The 17,542-nt window shown below is 42.0% G+C and overlaps 1 protein-coding gene across 1 annotated transcript in view; it reads left to right on the plus strand.

Annotated features, from left to right (window-relative positions):
• Positions 1-13,560: 13,560 nt before the first annotated feature.
• The window catches only part of myt1la (myelin transcription factor 1-like, a), a 42,955-nt gene continuing 38,973 nt past the window's right edge, over positions 13,561-17,542 (plus strand). Inside the window, exons 1-3 of the mRNA XM_076154911.1 lie at positions 13,561-13,615; positions 13,791-13,824; positions 15,816-15,878. Coding sequence (XP_076011026.1) covers positions 13,561-13,615; positions 13,791-13,824; positions 15,816-15,878 — 152 coding nt within the window. The remainder of the gene's footprint in view (positions 13,616-13,790; positions 13,825-15,815; positions 15,879-17,542) is intronic.

Here is a 17,542-nt window from a genome sequence, read left to right on the forward strand (position 1 = left end):
ATTTGCAACATTTTTTAAGTTTTATCCGTTTTGTGTATTTCCAATTTTAAGCCTTATTTGTGGCTTTAAAAAGTATCCCAGAAATGAGGGTGTGCATAACAGAGTAGCAAGATATTTTGCAGGGGTACATAAGTTTGCGCCCACTCCAACAGTCACTGGAGGCTTGGGCTGGGAGCTGTGCGATGTTAGGTGGAGAGCCAGGATGCTGACGTTATGGAACTGGTTACTCAATATGCCTGGAGAAAGGAACCTCTTCATGAAAACCAAGGGACCCGGGTAAAACATGCAGGAGGGTCAATTTCGGAATACATCAAGTTGGAATGTAAATATGACCAAAGAGGCTATTGTCGTTGAACTAGAAGACGTCGCTTTATGTGCCGACTAGGGAGGGAATCCTTTAATCGCTTTAATAGCAACTAGTGTACAAGAAAACCTGTACAGGTGAATGTTGTTAGAACACCAAGATGTGATATGGATGAATGACTGCAAAAAGATTAAATGTTTTTTGGGATAATGAACTCTGTAAAATAGCTCTATTTATAGAGGAGGCCTGGATCAGAAGGAGCAGTGCCCTGTTTGATCTCTCAGTATGTACTGTTCTGCCTATCATTTAGTTATAGTGTTATAGTTATATCATTCTGATTTATTTTAAGTGTGGCCAGTCTGTATACGTGACTGTGGTATCAGTTTGAGTACTATTGATCCAAGTTTGATCTAATCTATATTATTTATCTGACCTTGTTTCTGTTTTGTTTGCATTAAGATATGCAGCCTACAAGCCCTTAATGACACAGGACATGGAAATAAACAATTCATTCATTCAGTATGGATGAGAAAAATAAGCATAATCTCAGGCAATCTTCAGGCTGAATAAAGAACCACTGCAATAAGGCAGGAACTCAAACATGAAGCTTTCAAAAATTCTTAGTAAATATAACCCAAAGTATGTGAACAACAACAAAAATCCATAGTTAAAATCAAGTACCAGCATGAATTCATGTACTTTCAAACATCTTTTTAAGTATGTTTAACCTTAAGTTTCAAAAAATCATTTGTAACAACCTCAAAAATCACAGTTGAGGTTCTAATGGACAAAACTGTGAAAGTTTTATAGACTTGCATGTAAATACACAGCTTAATTTTGTCATAAAATCAAGGCTTTATGATAAGATGAATGAAAATGCTAACTAACTGTTGGCTTTTGGAACACAAGCTTCTTTGGTTCACAATCAAATTTACATTTTAAAGTAGAAATCAATGCTTTTATACTAGGATAAAACCTCTAATTTCAACAGATCCATTCAGATTAACTGAATTTAGTGCAAGGTTTCGCTTTCATAAAGGCTCAACAACTCAAACTTTTGAGTATGAATAGTGAAATGAAACTTTTCTATATGAACTCCGACTGAATATGAATATACATTCATTTGTGTGGTGAAAGAAATACTGATTGGCCCTTAAAGTGTAAATCAATAAAGGCGATCAATAACAGACATGGATTTTGAAATAAACAATTCTAGATACCAGATTGTCAGAGCATCTTCTCCACTGGCTTCAGTCTCAGTCTAAGCCCCTCAGCCCCTGCATCTCTACTGCAGGTTTCTGGCTTTCTGTCTGGAAATATGCAGGAGGGCAAAGTGCAGCACTCGCCGCCCATACATGCAGCCAGGGAGCGCTCAGCGGCAGCCATCTTTACGGTCTTATCTCCATCCCATACGCCCCCCCGCAGGCCAGGCTCAGCCCTGCTGTAATTGACTTTCTCCCACTGAGCCCGGTGGAAGCTTCAGGCTGCAGAGCTGCTCTGAAAAACCCATTACACACTGCTGCACACCTACACACTGCAGACCCGGAGAGAGAAAGAGAGAGAGAGAGAGAGAGAGAGAGCGAGCTGACATCATGTGTTGATTCAGATCCAAACAGGCCACGACAACAGAAATCTGATTTATCCAGTTTAGATTAGTATGAGGCTGCTGTGAGCGTGTGTGTGTGTGTGTGTGTTATATATGTCTGAGTGTGTAAAAGTGTCATTGTGGTCAGAGAGAATCATCCTGCAACCGGAAAGTTTCTGAACATAAACTCCTCAATAAAAGCCATGATATCTATACCAACTCACACCATTAACCATAAATCAGTGCAACAACACAGTCATGACATATATGTGCAGACATGTGCGTGTGTGTTAAGCTGCTATGAATGAAAGTTAACACTTCCTGGACATGTTTCACAAGAAAACTCCTCTTTTGATTGCTTTTAGTGTAACACAGAGGTGGAAGTGATGAATTTTCATTAAAAGTACAAAGTAGATAAGAAAGTACAGAATCAGTCATAATTTGAAACGCTGTGTTGTCAAAGGGAAAAAACTCACAGAATGTGTTCTTGGGGAACTTTATGGACACATTTGTTTGTCCCAGATCTGGATACTTGTTATTAACTTTTTTTTTTCTTACAGTGGAAATTTGTTTCTCAAAAGACAAATTTTGTTTATGCTTGTTTGACCTGTTGGAGGTTTGCACTCTAATGACTGCTCTTCCTTTTTCTCTATTGGAGTGTAATGAGCTTTACAGCCTTGTGGGGATACTTAAGTGTTTAACATGTTAGTCTTGGTTCTACAGACCAGGCTCAGATACTTGAATATAACATGGAATGTGACTTGTAGGCAGAAAATGACAATACTGAGAGACACAGAGAGAGAGAGAGAGAGAGAGAGAGAGAGAGAGAGAGAAGGGGTGAGACAGATAGAGAGAGAGTGAGATAGGGTGAGGGAGAGAGAGAGAGGGAGAGTCTCAATGTTTTATTGATGAGGGGGTCTAACTAGGTCAGCCTGTGAAAAACCAAGCCCGCTCTACCACTCCCTCTCGCTCTCTTTCTATCTCACACTCTGTCTCTCGCCCGCTCCGTGTCCTCAGTTTACTCCTCTCCGCCGTAGATAAAGTCAGAGCAGCGAGACAGAATAAAAGAGGGAAGAAGGGGAGATTAATAGAGTGGTGGAACAACAGGAGAGGAGATAGGGAGGAAAGAGTGGCTGAGGAACGGCCAACAGATAGGTGGAGGGAAAGTGGGGTTAAAGGAACACAGACAATGGAAAGATGAGGAAATTAAACGTGTGAAGTGTGAAAGGATGAAAAGTAGGAAGCAACGAGGAAGAGGAAGAGAGACGGAAGGAAAATAAGTGAAGAATTGAGTTAGAAAGGACAGAAAGATGAGCCATGTGGAGGGAGTCAAAATGACATTGAAAGAGGAAAGAGAGAGAAGGATGGAAGGAAGATGGAAGGAATAGTTAATAAAAGGATAGGTAAATTTAGGACTACTTAGTCTGGAGAGAAAAGATGGTGGAATATAAGGAAGGAGGTACGGAAAGGTAGGAATGATTGAAGGGTTAGGAAGGAAGGAATGATGAGGGAGAAGGAATGGGAACAACAGAACCACAGAGGGAGACAAGCTGGAAAGTAGAGAAGATTAAAAGAAGGAAGGGAAGGAAAGGATGCAAAATGAAGGGTAGGAAGTAGGACAAGGAGAGGAAAAAGTGAGGAAAGGATGGAGGAAATTTCGCAAAGATGGGAGGAATGGAGGAACGAGACAAAGAAAGGATGGAAGGCCACTAAAGCGAGCAAACATGAAGTCAAAATGAAGGGAAGTGGAAAGGTGGAAGAACAGGAAGGAAATAGGGAAGGAAATTAGGACGGATGGCATAATAGACTTCTGCCCTTCTTTCCTTTGCTTTCCTCTACATGCCTCATTCCATTTCCTACCCACACTTACCTGCATTTCATACTAATCCTACCCCCTTCCAACTTTATCTGTATACTCTTTGTTCACTTAGAGCTGAACAAAGGGAATTATGGGTATGTGTGTGTGTGTGTGTGTGTGTGTGTGTGTGTGGCAGCCCTGCAGCCAGTTCCTGGGTGTTGTTTTGATTTTTTACCCCGCAGATCTCTCTCACAAGCACACACACACATACGCGCGCACACATACTGCTTTCCCCGTGCGCGCGCGCACCGTGTCTACACGCTTACAAGTGAATTCAGTTGACTCACGCGCGCGCGAGAGAGGGAGAGAGAGAGAGAGAGAGTTACGAGCGGTCGAGAGAGGTAGGCATTGCTTTGCCAAGCTTGGCGCCAGCATGCGCGTCCCCATTGTCTCTCAATCGGGCGCGGCGTGGTGCCCGCTTTGCGTGCGCGTCCCCGAGAAGACGAGGAATAAAGAGGAGAGAAAGAGGGAAGGAGCAAAGGAAGAGGACTAAATGAGAGAGAGAGGTAAACCCGCCTTCTTCTTCTGCTGCTGCAGTGTCTGCCTTTCCCTCCATCATCTTCATCATCATCATCCTCCTCTCCTCCCTCCTCCTGCCTGTCTGGGTCTCCCTCCCCCTCCCCCTCCTCCTCCTCCCACTCCTCCTCCTCTCCCCCCCCCTCCTCCTCCTCCCCGTTCTCTTCCATCCATCTCTCTCACCGCCAGTGAAGGCATGGCCAGATATCACGCCGACAAAAGAGAGAGAGGCGGATAGAGAGACACCGGCAGGCGGGGAGAGAGAGAGAGCGAGCGAGCGAGAGAGAGAGCAGCAAGACGCAGAGAGCGCAGGAGGGAGGTAGAGAGAGGAAAAAAGAGAATAGACAAGCGGAGAGAGAGAGAGAGAGAGAGAGAGAGAGAGAGGGAGAGGGAGAGAGAGAGAGGAGGCTGACTGGCTGCAGACTTTCCAACCAGAGGAGGAGAGGAAGAAGAGACAGAAAGAGAGAAGAGTCTCCATCGTCGCCATTTCAGTATGTTTTTTCTTTGTCTTCCCTTCTTTTTCTGTCAGTCTTCTTGTTTGTGATATGCCGGTGGTGTTTCTTGTCACTGGCTTTCTGTGTCACCCATGCGGCTCTATACAGGGACATTGTCTGCTCTGGTACCTCTGTGATGTTCCTATAATGTTCTTCCAGTGTGTCTGATGAGTTTGAGTGACAGTCTGTCCTGTAGTTTCCTATAATATCAACACAGTGTCTCGGGCTCTTCTAAATTCATTATATAATCCTGGTGATATTCTTACAGTGTGTCAGTATGTTAATTGGCTCTCCTGAGTTTCGCCGTCTCTCCTCATGTTCTATAACATCGCAGTAATATTCCCATAGTGTGTCCCTATGTTTCTATTGTTTTGGTGACACTGTCTCCTGTGGTATTCCTAAAATATCCCCATAGTGTCTTGTGCGTTGCCGCTATTGTATCCCCCTTATATCTCTGCAATACTGTACAGACATGCAGTATCGTATAATAGGAATCACTCAGTCATTGTCTAATCGAGGCGTATACAGTATATAATGTTACTGTGATATTTTACGCTGTAGTCAGGGGCTACTCTAGTGTTTCCTTGCGTCTGCGTGGTGTTACTTACATTCTATAACATAACATCTGTGTAGGTTTCTGTAATATCATTACTCAGTGTACAGCATTAGTGAACCTTTGTTGTGAGTCGGTAGCACTTCCTGTAATATCTGTGCGATTGTCCAAGTTGGAGTTGGAGTGAGTACTGTATGTAGTGACCTTATGCCACCTTTTGATTATCTTATATCCCTACTTGTCTTAACTATCATATTCAGAAAACGTGTCTGCGTTATTAGCTTAAGGTCTTACAATGCTGCCCGAGTGCGCTATAATATTCTTGTAATATTTCTCTAGATTTCCTATAGGTGGACTGAAGCGTGTCATATTCTCTGTAGTGTGAGTGTATAGGGCTTGTGACCTTAATGTACCTTAGAATATGATTATCCAGACAGGGATCACTGTGTGTGTGTAATGTTTTAAACCACTACAGGGCTTTAGAGTGTGACAGTGGTTTTATAATATCCTTATGATGTTCCTGTGATGGATTGATAGGTTTGTGCTACTTAATAGTGAGTTTTTGTTGACATCAGTGTGCATTTGTGTGCATGTTTATCCCCTTATAATTCACTATAACATCTAGAAATCATCTCCATGGTTTCACAGCATTAGTGATGCAATGTGCTCTACAATATAAATATACATATATATACGTATATATAATAATTATGTAGATTTCCAAATTGCTGCTTTAGTATACTGTGTGCTCAAATAATACATTAGCAGACTAACAGCATTAGGACTGAGGTATTATTATATTAACTATACACCTACTTGAGTAAATAACAGTAAAGAAATGGCACTTCTATTGTGTTGAAGTCACTTTTCTGATGGTGTCCTGTCAAGTGTGTATATTTATTTACTGTATAGTCACTCTATATTGACCACAATGAAGCTGAGGATGTGGTTATGCAGACTGAGAGCACATAACATTTATATTCATATAAAAATCGAAGTGTAACTCAAATATTTTTACTCCATCTTCAACTTTCCTCCCGCCAGCTCAATGTTGATATTTCTAAACTCAACCGTGAACTGTGATGACCTTCAAAAGTCAGACAGCGAGCTGGGAGAACAGTTTGGGGATTTTGTGCGCGCTCTAAAAAAAAATCAGGGAGATTACGGTTAACACAGGAGACTTCTGAATTGAAAGACTTGATCCCTAAGTGTTGGCTGGGTCAGCACCGAGCTCAGGCAGAGCAGATGCTCAGGACACTGTTCACACTCTGGATGGATGGATGGAGGGAAAAGCAAGGGCCGTGATGCAGAAATGCTTTATTAACTACTTTACCTTTTCACAGGCATGCATCTTACGTTTCTTTAGTGAGATAACTTCAATTGTAATGAAGTGATTTAGAAGAAAAGGTGGTGGTGGAAGGGTGGGAACGAATTCATTCAGGTGCTGATCCGTCTCATTTTGGCGTTTGCCTTATTTGTCATTGTTGACACTTGCTTTTCTTTGCCTTGCATGCCATACAAGGCCACATTCATATACTTTGCCTGCATATGAATGAAGTAGGCAGTAGATGACCCTAAGGGGGGACCCGTCATTGTGCAAGACCACTGATCGCTGTCAAAGCTTTCAACCACGCAATGCCTCCAATCTTGAGTCCTCACCTACATGCAGACATCAGTGCAACAAGTGCTCTAATCATTCTTCTCCCTCTTAGAATTTAATGAAGTCACCCCAGACCTTTAAAGAGCAACAGTTTACTTAGTCATCCCCGTCTTGTTCGTGTCCATTGCAGTATTTTACCTCCATCTCCCAAACTGAAACCTTTTTGTGTGCACGTGGGTTGTCTCAGGTCTAACTCGTGTTAACGTAGGTGGTACCAGATATAAGCCACTTAAAAGAGGAAGATGTAAAGAAGCTGGGGAAAAAAATGCGACATAGGAAGAAGAAAAAAAGAGGCTCGGAATTGGCGTTGAGACCTGCAGTGTGAATGTAGCCGAGATGTCATTTTTGTGTGTTACTGCACTGTAGTTTTTGCAGTTTTGCAGTTTTCCTTTTATACCACTGTGTCTCTGTCAAGGCTATCCAAACACCAGGTCATTCAACAGGCACACAGTGGATATTAGCAAATAACTGTACTGCTACTGGAGAAATATAGACAGAAAATGAAAGTATTATAACTGGATTTCATTTGGATCAGAAATCTAGTGATGCTGCTCCTGGAGTCATATCTGTAATATAACTACTTTTAAGTTTAAGGACTGTAAATGTATAAGAAGAGAAGTAACGGGATTATATGTGAAACTTATGTGAAAATATGGATTCTTTGCCACTTGTCTGTCTGACCTTGTTTTGACAGATTGGGTTCTGTTTGATCTAGATTTTTAATACGAGATGTTGGGGTTTGGTTCTGGTTTCCTCATGTCTGGGTTTGTTAGACTTTCTGTCTTTGTGAGATGTAAGTTTGTAACATCTCTTCCTGTACAGGCTCTGTTTTATATGGATTCTTTGGATCTGATGCTGGTGGATCCGACAGTATATGTGTTCCCGTAAGAGCCGACCGCTGTTTGGTGTGGTTTCTTTACCCTCGGTTCTGATGGACCCGGTCTTGTGGCTCTGTGTTGGTCCAGGTTGTCTCCTGGATGTTTAGTTGTTAAGCTGCCATGTAAACACTGAAATTAGGTGAGGTAACCCAAAAAGTAATAAAAACAAAATCCTTTGTTTCCTGTCTGAGAGGAGAGAGAGAGAGAGAGAGAGAGAGAGAGAGAGAGAGAAAGAGAAAAAGAGAGAGAGAGTAATCAGTCACCCCTCCAGATGCTGTGGGAGAAAACAAACTCCACACTGCAGCCCGACAGCATTTCCACACACTCAGCTTATGACAGACGATATTAAACAACTTCAGCCCACGTTTGGTCATTCACACACACTGCTGGTCACAGACAAACACCAACAACACCTGTCTCCAAACACATCACCGACACGGCACATCTCACAAATCAGAATTAAAGGGAGAAAAAAACACATCGCTCAAACTCTTTTTTAAGACGTTTTCGCTGAAATGTTTTGGGAAGTGAGTGTGCGAGAAATGTCTGGAACGTCGGCCTATAGAAGCGACGTTTGCCTTCATTTCTTGGCGTTTTTGAGATTCTATACTTTTTTGACAGTTTTTTCAGGTTTGTTGCTGTATTCTTGTCATTGTATTTTACATAAACTGCCAAATTACGAACCAATTTAGTTGAGACATGAATGTAACTCTCAGAGGGGGCATTATGGAACACTACAACACAATTTACTCTAGATCCAAAATTCACTTTAAGTTTTTGCTGAATTCATCATTGTGCAAAGCTAATATTATCTCCATATCCTGACTTCAGATACTCTCGCTTCTCCCCCACTCGCTGCCAGTTCAGACAGCCCCTTGCCACATCCATGATGGGTGACGGCCTCACCTGTGGGAGTCAAGCATAGGAGCAACTTTACCCTAAAACTATCCAGAGTTGGAATGCTTTTATTCCCTTCCAACTTCAAATACAACAAAGACTATGGGAGCAAGATCAAGTTATGTCTAAAATACAGCTGTAAATGTAGCTTCTGTGGAAATAATTTCTCATTTCGGACGGATAACTCAAAGTTTCTGGCTCTCCTCGTAGATGAAATAGATGAAAAGCGCTGATGTTTTGCTGTGTCTTGTTCTTTGGCTTGCCTCCGTCTAATCAGTGATGTTCAGTCCTGTGATCTCCACCCAGTCGTTCCTGAATCACCAGAGAGTATCGACCATAGAGCATGAGCTAAAGAAAAAAAAAGGTTTAGAAAATATAGATTCTGTTTTAAAATGCTTCTTGGTTTGGTGTGGTTGAAAGGCCGTCATATCTCCGATCTTTGAGACTTCCATCAAGTGGAACCACTGCAACCTCAACTGAACTGAATCTGTATGTCGGTCTGTGTCTCTGTGCTTTATCAAATCAAAGCCTCTGCCAAGGCGCCTATCAATCTAATTATTTCATTCTGATCAATGGGGGTTAACTGTGAATACACACACACACACACACACACGCACACACACACACACACACAGAGTGACAGAGAGAGGGAGGGAGAAAGAGAAAAACACGTCATCCACATTCTATTCTGGATCGCTCTGAATGACTCACACACACACGCACACACGCACACACACGCATATACAAGCTGAACAACATACAGACATGTATTTGCATAGTCAACAAAATAACCATATTTATGTGTCATCCTAGGTCCTAGGTCGTATGAATACTTCCTCTATCAGCTGAATGCAAACTAGTGATTAATGACGCAACTCTTTCTGTTCGCTTCATCCACTGTGACCTCTGACATCTTCAGTGTGGGTTACCGGGAGCATCACCGAGCTCTGAGCTCTGTGTGAAGGCGTCTTCCACTCTGGTCCTCGCTGAGAGTCAGTAAATCCACCGCTGAACTATTTTGCCAAGGCAAGTTAGCCCACACAGTGGTGGCAGTGAGATGCACGGAGGAGCAGGTGTCACTGTGGGTGAGGACACTCATGCTTTAGAAGGAAAACAGAACTCTACAAAGCACAGAGTCAGAATAATGAAGACATTTCCTTGAGAGGTTTTGGAGGAGAGACTGGCTAAGGGATTCTTGAATCCAGGGCAGTATTCCAGGTTCACTTTGTACGTTATAGATTGTGCTGCATGCTGTGTGGTTCTGTTAATGAGTCATACCACAGCGTGTGGTACCACAGCGCTTTACACTTTATAGTCTAATGCTCAAATAACCAGAGAACTGTTGGATAGATGAAAAATAGAGTGATGATGTTGCTTTTCTTAGATCTTATTTAACAGATGTAAAGTTTGACCTCATGGCAAAAGGATTCAACGTCACATCTCAGGCTCAGCTTTACATTTTCACACCTGGTTTGAACGTTTATTGTCATCACGTAACACCATGCTAGCATGCTAACATACGCGTAATGCTATGTTAGCGTGAAATCCCAAGTGCAGCTGAGGCTGATGGGATTTTTTGTCTTTATTTTTGGACGTATTGTGTCACGGGCTAAAGTGCCGCTGTGTTGTCAAGTAAAGTAAGAAAAAAACCGACACACACATACTGTACATTAAACCAAGCAGGCTTGTGGATCTCTGTTGCCATTGACTACCTGCCTTGTCTGCCTCATCTGATACACTCGCTACAGATCATTAAAGCTTCACTCTGACCGCATCCTCTCCTAAACCTGTCAATCACAGAGCTCTGAGCCCTCGTGCCGCTCTGACATGACCACAGGGTCTGAGTGATGGAGGGGGGCGGAAGCAACCAATCAGGGGCTAACAAGGGTTCTGAACTTACAAACAGTCCAGTTTTTAAACGACCATTGGCGTACCTGGGACAGCACGCACAAACAAGTACTGAGTCTATTGGCTAATTGTTGACAATTGCAAGAAGGTAGTGTAGGGGTCAGAGGTCAACAGCAGACTGATGAAAGTCAGTTTTAGATGCCCATGCGTTGGGCCACATTGGTTGTTTGAAAAGTTAAGGTTGATGAAAGTTTGTTAACCCGGAGGAGTCTACAAGTGCTTCTGCTATTTTACATTGAACATTAAGTAGAATGGATTTGATTGGACAAGATTCAGATTGAAGAAATCCACAAACTGCTGCAGATCATAATGTGAATCATAATGATCTCACATTTGTCTTTGGCTTAATGATAATTAAATTATGCCAAAGACAAATGAATTATAAAGAATTCTACATCCTTAAAACAAAATCCACAACCCTTTTAAACAGAGTGACGTGAGTTTAGAGCGTTATTTCTAGCAGTTGTTCCCTGAATTTTAATATCCACTGTATACACAAATTATAACCCCACCCCCCCAAAACAAAAGAATGAATGAGTATCAGCGTCGGTACACAGCACCAACACTGATAATTGTAGCAATTAAATCCAGATTGTGAACCATAATAACCTCTTAATGCCCCTATTGTCAGAAATAGGTACAGTATGTGACGGCGCTTACTGATATAGGTGCTGTTTTGTTGCTGACCTTTACATGACAACGCAGCCCCCCCGGGCCCCTGTTTAACTCACACTTCATCATCATGTAATTATGAATGCTACATTCACTCCACAAGGTGACTCAGGTCTAATTCTTTTCTCCCCCACATGTGGTGCACATTGGAAATACGTAAACATTACAGACGTGAGTTGGGCATCAAGATCTGCAGTGTAAATGATATGCTTACATTTTTACTTTAGTATATCACAGTCGATGCAACTTCTGCAGTTTTACTAAATACCTGTATGCGTGCGTGCATGTGTGTGTGTGTGTGTGTGTGTGTGTGAGCGTTTGCGTGCGTGTATCTGTGTCATTTCTATGTGACTGCATGCATTTGTAGTCGTGTGTATGTCAGTATAGGGAGCTCTGCATCATATTCTACCAGACAGGCAGAGTGTTGGAGTGAATACTAAACAGCAGGAGGCTTCTCTTCACACCATCCAAATTCAGACATATAGGACACTGTGGAACAAACGCACACACACATGCGCACAGAATGCACAAGCTTGGATTATTTTTGTTGCTTCATTAATTAAAGATGACCTTTCATAATGTCCTAATAAATGTTAAAAACGGCAAAAAAAGCACATGAAGAGCATGGTAAAAATACACACACACACACACGCATTCAAAGGCATAGCAAGGACAAAAGCTATGGAAACACACACACTCAACCACTAGAGAGGTAGAACATCATGTACACACACAGTGACATAAACATACACACACACTAGATGCATGCACACATTGCAGCACACACACACACGCACACACACACAAGTGCAGCCCACTCTTTGGTATGTTGTCCAAGTAGACAGAGGATTTATTAATTTTTTTTCCGGGCTGATCTCTTCCCAGCAGAGGGAGGGAAGACTCTGTTTGATGTACGTTGCGTTGGAACGCGCTCGGTGGAGTGGCGGCCTCAGATGCACCCGGCTTCAATATTCTGAGAAAACATAATGGCAGCCGGCAGAGAGTTCAGGCGAGGCTGTCCACAATTTACATTTATATTAACACTCCACCCTCCCGAGGTGCACTGCAGCCCGAGAGCTGAGCCGCTCCACTGCTGCAGTCAGGAGCTCAGACTGCTGTGACTGCCGGGCTCGGGCTGGAACGGGTGGGGATGGAACCACGATACAGATACTGTATATTAGTCGAATATTAACAGACCATTAATGTTCGTGTGCTCAGTTAGACTATGTTTTTGGAAAAGAACTAAATCATTTTTTAGAGGAGGAGGAGTGGAGTCATTTTAGCAACTTTACTTGTGACTGAATTTGTCCTTTATTCACCCTAAAAATAGCTGCACTCTCACTAAACATAACAGTCATCTATTGGCCGGACAGATGGAAAGACAGAAGACAGACATTGGAGTTGACAGATTTGTCGGCAACAAGGGGCAGAGAAAATTTTTAAACAAGCTCAGACACACACCACGGACTCTTTCCACATGTAATGCAACACGTGCATCCCAATTAAAAAGCGTTTTTGCTCACCCATCTATTTTTTCTCTGGTTCGCTGCTCATGAGCGCTATTAAGTAGTTGTTTTTTACTTTGCAGATCATGACCGTGGGAGACGACTCCTGAAATTTGGTCTGGTGTCAAAAACTACAAATCTTCAGTGTTGAGTCCAGGGAGCAGTTTGACTGAGGTGCTGCCACGCTGAGCTCCGAGCAGGTACAGGAACTCTCAACGTCACAACTAGCCAATGTTTTCTTTCACTGTAAATAGATTAAGCTTGTTCTTTATTTTGTGCATGATTCCCATTCTGACACATATTGGTTTGTTATAAACTGCATTCTTAAAAAGACAAAATCGACAGTATTAATATGGTTTATATACTAAAATACGACATCAGAGTACCATGTCAGAATTTCCATTAAAGAGACTCTATGTCTACTAGTTACTTTGCAGATTTCAGTGTCAGGTAAAATGGCCAAATTATATCCGTTCATAGATGTTTCTAATAAAGCTTTTGAGAATTAGGTAATAATAAAAACCTCCTCTGAAAAAGTAGGAAAACCCCAACATTTTCATATCCTTCGATCCTTGAAATTGGAGCCTTTTAGTTGTAATGGAGTCGTTTTCAAGTGTGCTACCACAAGTAATCAAATAAATGATCTGTGTACTTCTTCCTCCCCACTGGTCACTTTGTCAACACATTGTCATCTTGCCAGTAATGTGTCCGCTTGTGTTTGTGTGTGCAGATGGAGGTGAATTCAGCTGAAAAGCGGCATCGAACACGATCCAAAGGAGTCAGAGGTAGGAGTCTGTCAATCTCCTCCGGTCGCAACCTTTTGGATGTGAAATGGAAATAAATAACTTGTGAACATGAGTCAGAAGCCGTCATAAATTTGTAAATGGTTGTGTGTCGGCTGCTGACTCTTACGGTTAACATGAATGTTGATGTGTTCTGTACGTCTCTGTGTGTGTGTAGTTGCTGTGGAAGCGGCGACGCAGGAGTTATTCAGGTGCGTGATCCTCCGCTGACACACACTCCAAAATACACTCACCATCTTCATCAACTAAGCAGATATTCACCATCAACTAGGAGGTCCTGGTTTCCATCTAAAATGATTTGTGTGTCTGTTCTATCAGTGGAGAATGAAGTTGTACAGCATTTGCACAACTCCAGGTTTTAGTCTTGTTGAACTGGACTCAAGACTAAAGCAACAACGCCAAGACCTTTTTGGGAAAGCGATCAAAACAAACAAACAAACTGCAGTGGAACGAGAGATCTGATTCAGTTCTGAACCAACTGCAACACTGATGTATTGATTGATCTAAATGAGCAGGCTCGGTGCATGGAGTTGACATTAAAAGAACTACAATTTTGTTTAGGTGGTACATATCAAATTTATCCAACAGGTCTCCAATAATCTGAAGGAATTTGTGGTTTATGTGTGTTCCCACGTGACATTTGTTGATATATTTTTTCAAACCAAAGCAAGAGTAAATGTAACAACAGTAACTCATTCACTGATTCAAACAAGTGCAAGCAGACTGTGAAAACCACCTTAGCTCATTTTTTGGTGTCGATCCAGATCCAGTCGTGCCAACATATGGTCGTTTAAATCAGTTTATGTTTTGGCTCATAGCGCCTGAATGTTGAGGTGTGGAAGTGGACATTTCTCTTCTCTGGATCAGTGTGATTCAATACAGATCGGCCACACTCATTTCAGCCTTTTCCTTGTTTTCACCACTCCTTAACACAATTACAGCCTATTTATCTTCGAAAAATTGGCACAGAAAATATTCGGAAATTATTGATTATTTCTTTTTAAGATCCTGAAAATGTTTGGCAAATTATTTCTTATTCTCTTCATCGTTTTTCCTGTTTATCCTGCGTTCGCGTTAACTTCAAGCCGACCTTGAAAGTTTCATTACTTGGTCTCGAAGTGGCACTTTGCCAACAAGATAAGTTTGGGCAAAGCAATGTTTATACTAACAAAACATCAACAGTAAGTTTATGATTGATTTAACTGTTGTATTAAATTAGGTTGTCATGGTGGTTGCTGATCTCATGTTCAGTAGATTCCCTATTTTTCTGAGAATATAAACAGAAAATTAAAAAAAGACCCGCTTCAGCTTTTTAGAAAGCAATACAAGAAACCTACTGGAAGAGGAGGAGGAGGGAGGTGGAGAGTGTTCTGCTTCACTTAATCTCATTTAGTAAAACTGACAAATATTTAGTGCATTCAGCAGATTACAGTTGAACCTGGTTTGATCCAGGTCAGCGCTTTGCTGTAAACACCATGTCCCGTCTGCGTGGCTGTCTGAGGCAGAGCTGAGGATCAGGGAAATGTGTCATCATTCACGTTCATTCATAATTTAAATCTGGTCATGAAATAATCCAAGTCAATGGGGAAATACTGCTTTTAGGTGACTCGGGCACAAGCTATAGAAATACATGCAGATGACAAACACGTAGGAACCCAGCAAGGGGCCCTAAAAAATGTTTTCACTCACCGTGCACAGTGGTGCTGCAGAAAGGAAAGGTTGGGGTGGCTCACAGCATTGCAAAGGCTTTCAAAATAACCCATGGATGAAATAGGGCATGGAGGAAATCTGGATAACATTTCCCCCTTAATGTTTTATTTTTGTATTTGTATTTCAGAGAAACTTAAATTAATGGGGTTAGTAATTTTTGGATTTTAAACCTTTCTTTGTTTCTTTGTTTCTTTCTTCAGCTTCACATCTTCTTAGTTCAGATTATGGTTCTCTGGTTCTCTTCAGCTACATAAACAGAAAGGCTTTTTTTGGGGTGTTTTGCTGTGTTAAAGCACACGGCAGGTGATTTTGTAAAAGGTACTGAGGGTCTTACATTGTGTTATGAGATTCTAAACAGCAAACGGCATGAAAAGGGAAGATTAAGGGAGTTAAGTTAAGTTAAGTCAGGGTAAGTCCCCATGATCTAGCTTTCCTCTCTGCACTGTGTACTCACTGTGTTTTTCCTTCTCAGCTGTCCCACCCCGGGCTGTGATGGCAGCGGTCACGTCAGCGGGAAGTACGCCAGGCACCGCAGGTAAAAAACCACCCACAACTCAGTCTATCACTGTAAAGATAAGAAAGTTTTATTGAATTTAGAGAAACAAAGTTGTTGGAAATTGTCATGTAAATTCCAAACATGATCTTTAAAGCTTTATGATTATTATACTGAGGTGCTTTATATTCAAAGCCAAGATGAAGTTTGTGGCTTCTTTCCATCAAATGGAGATATCGCTGTGTACCGTCATCATCTTCCCCCGAAATTCACCTTGACACACTGTGCTTTTTTGGATACTTTTATATTGCATTAACACTCAGGCGTTGTCACTTTGAACAATACTTGGATGCACAATGCAAGTTACAGTCGCTCTAAAATTTCTTCTAGATACACGATCCCTTACCGTCTGGATTGGTTTCTTGTTTGGGGGGGGGGGTCTGGTGGACTAAAGGGAGTGCTGACCCTGCAGCCTTCAAACGGGCCACTCAGCAGCTCAGAATCAGAATCCTAGCAATGATAAATAAGCTCACTGCATGGTTTAAAACGCAGTCGATTAGCAGCGTTCACAGTGGCAGCCTCCAGCACGGTGACAGTCATGCAGGACATCCAGCAGTCTGTCATGGGGTGGGGGGGGGGCAGATGGAAAACCAATCAGTCTGAGCATGGAGCTGTGAAGTCCTCAGGTCACTCTGAGTTTCCTCACTTCATGCTGTTCCCTGGAGGCGTGTCGATGGACGGATGGCTGTCCGTCCCCACGCTCCAGCTCCCCGGGCTGCAGGCTGCGGTCCAAACTGATAACTCCCACTTCAGGTCTCTGTTGTCCTTGGAAACAATGGATTACTAACAAACGCGGGGGTCCGTTTTCATAAAAGTGTCATTTCAGTTTCTCTTTAATGTTAAAATCTTGGAACTGAAACTCTTTATCCTGCATCCCATCACACACCATGAAACAAAGGCGTTGGATAGATGAAAGAATGTCGGCGTTCTAAGCTCCTTTTTACCACTTGGTCCAAACAAATGCTGACATTAGCATGTTGACATGGCATTCTAACATTTTGTATTTAATTAAGGCCTCTGCTAAGCCTGTCAGCGTGTTGCCAGGGTCCTATGTTCCCCTGCACTGTTTAAAGCTGGAGTAGACCTCAGCGTAAGTGAGGGCTGGGACATGTACTCACTTAACACTTTCTCTGACCATTTATTGTGTTTTATAGGCAACAGTATGGCCTTTCTTCTGTTTGACTATACATTTCAATATTGTTCAGGGCTTACTGTAGATTGTCATTCTCCCTCAGTAGAATGTGTCCTTTGACTTGAACGTGTGTAAGCATGGGAATCTACAGTAATCTGAAACAAATTACGTGGAAACATATTTTCAGATATTATTAATTTATATCAGAAAATCAGTTTGTTTGCGTCTGTTCAGGAAACATAACAGAGGATTTGACCGTAAGGCCCTGGGAAAATGAGTCCCTGACAACATCAAAATCTTTTGAAGGGTTTACCTAATGTGTGTTTATAGAATGTTGAACTTGGAAACATAAGACCCAGGGATAGATGACATGTTACATGCTGATGTTTAACATTTACCCCTCAGCATGTAGCTCAAGCAAAAGTGTGTTTTCAGATCAGAGAGGGAAGGAAAGCAAGTAAGAAGATAATGATATTTTATGAGTTTATCACACTTTGAATGTAAAATGCAAATA

Source organism: Genypterus blacodes, unplaced genomic scaffold (assembly GCF_046128005.1).
Source record: "Genypterus blacodes isolate CSIRO-AG114 ecotype Tasmania unplaced genomic scaffold, CSIRO-AGI_Gbla_v1 ptg000064l_1, whole genome shotgun sequence".
Lineage (NCBI taxonomy): Eukaryota > Metazoa > Chordata > Actinopteri > Ophidiiformes > Ophidiidae > Genypterus > Genypterus blacodes.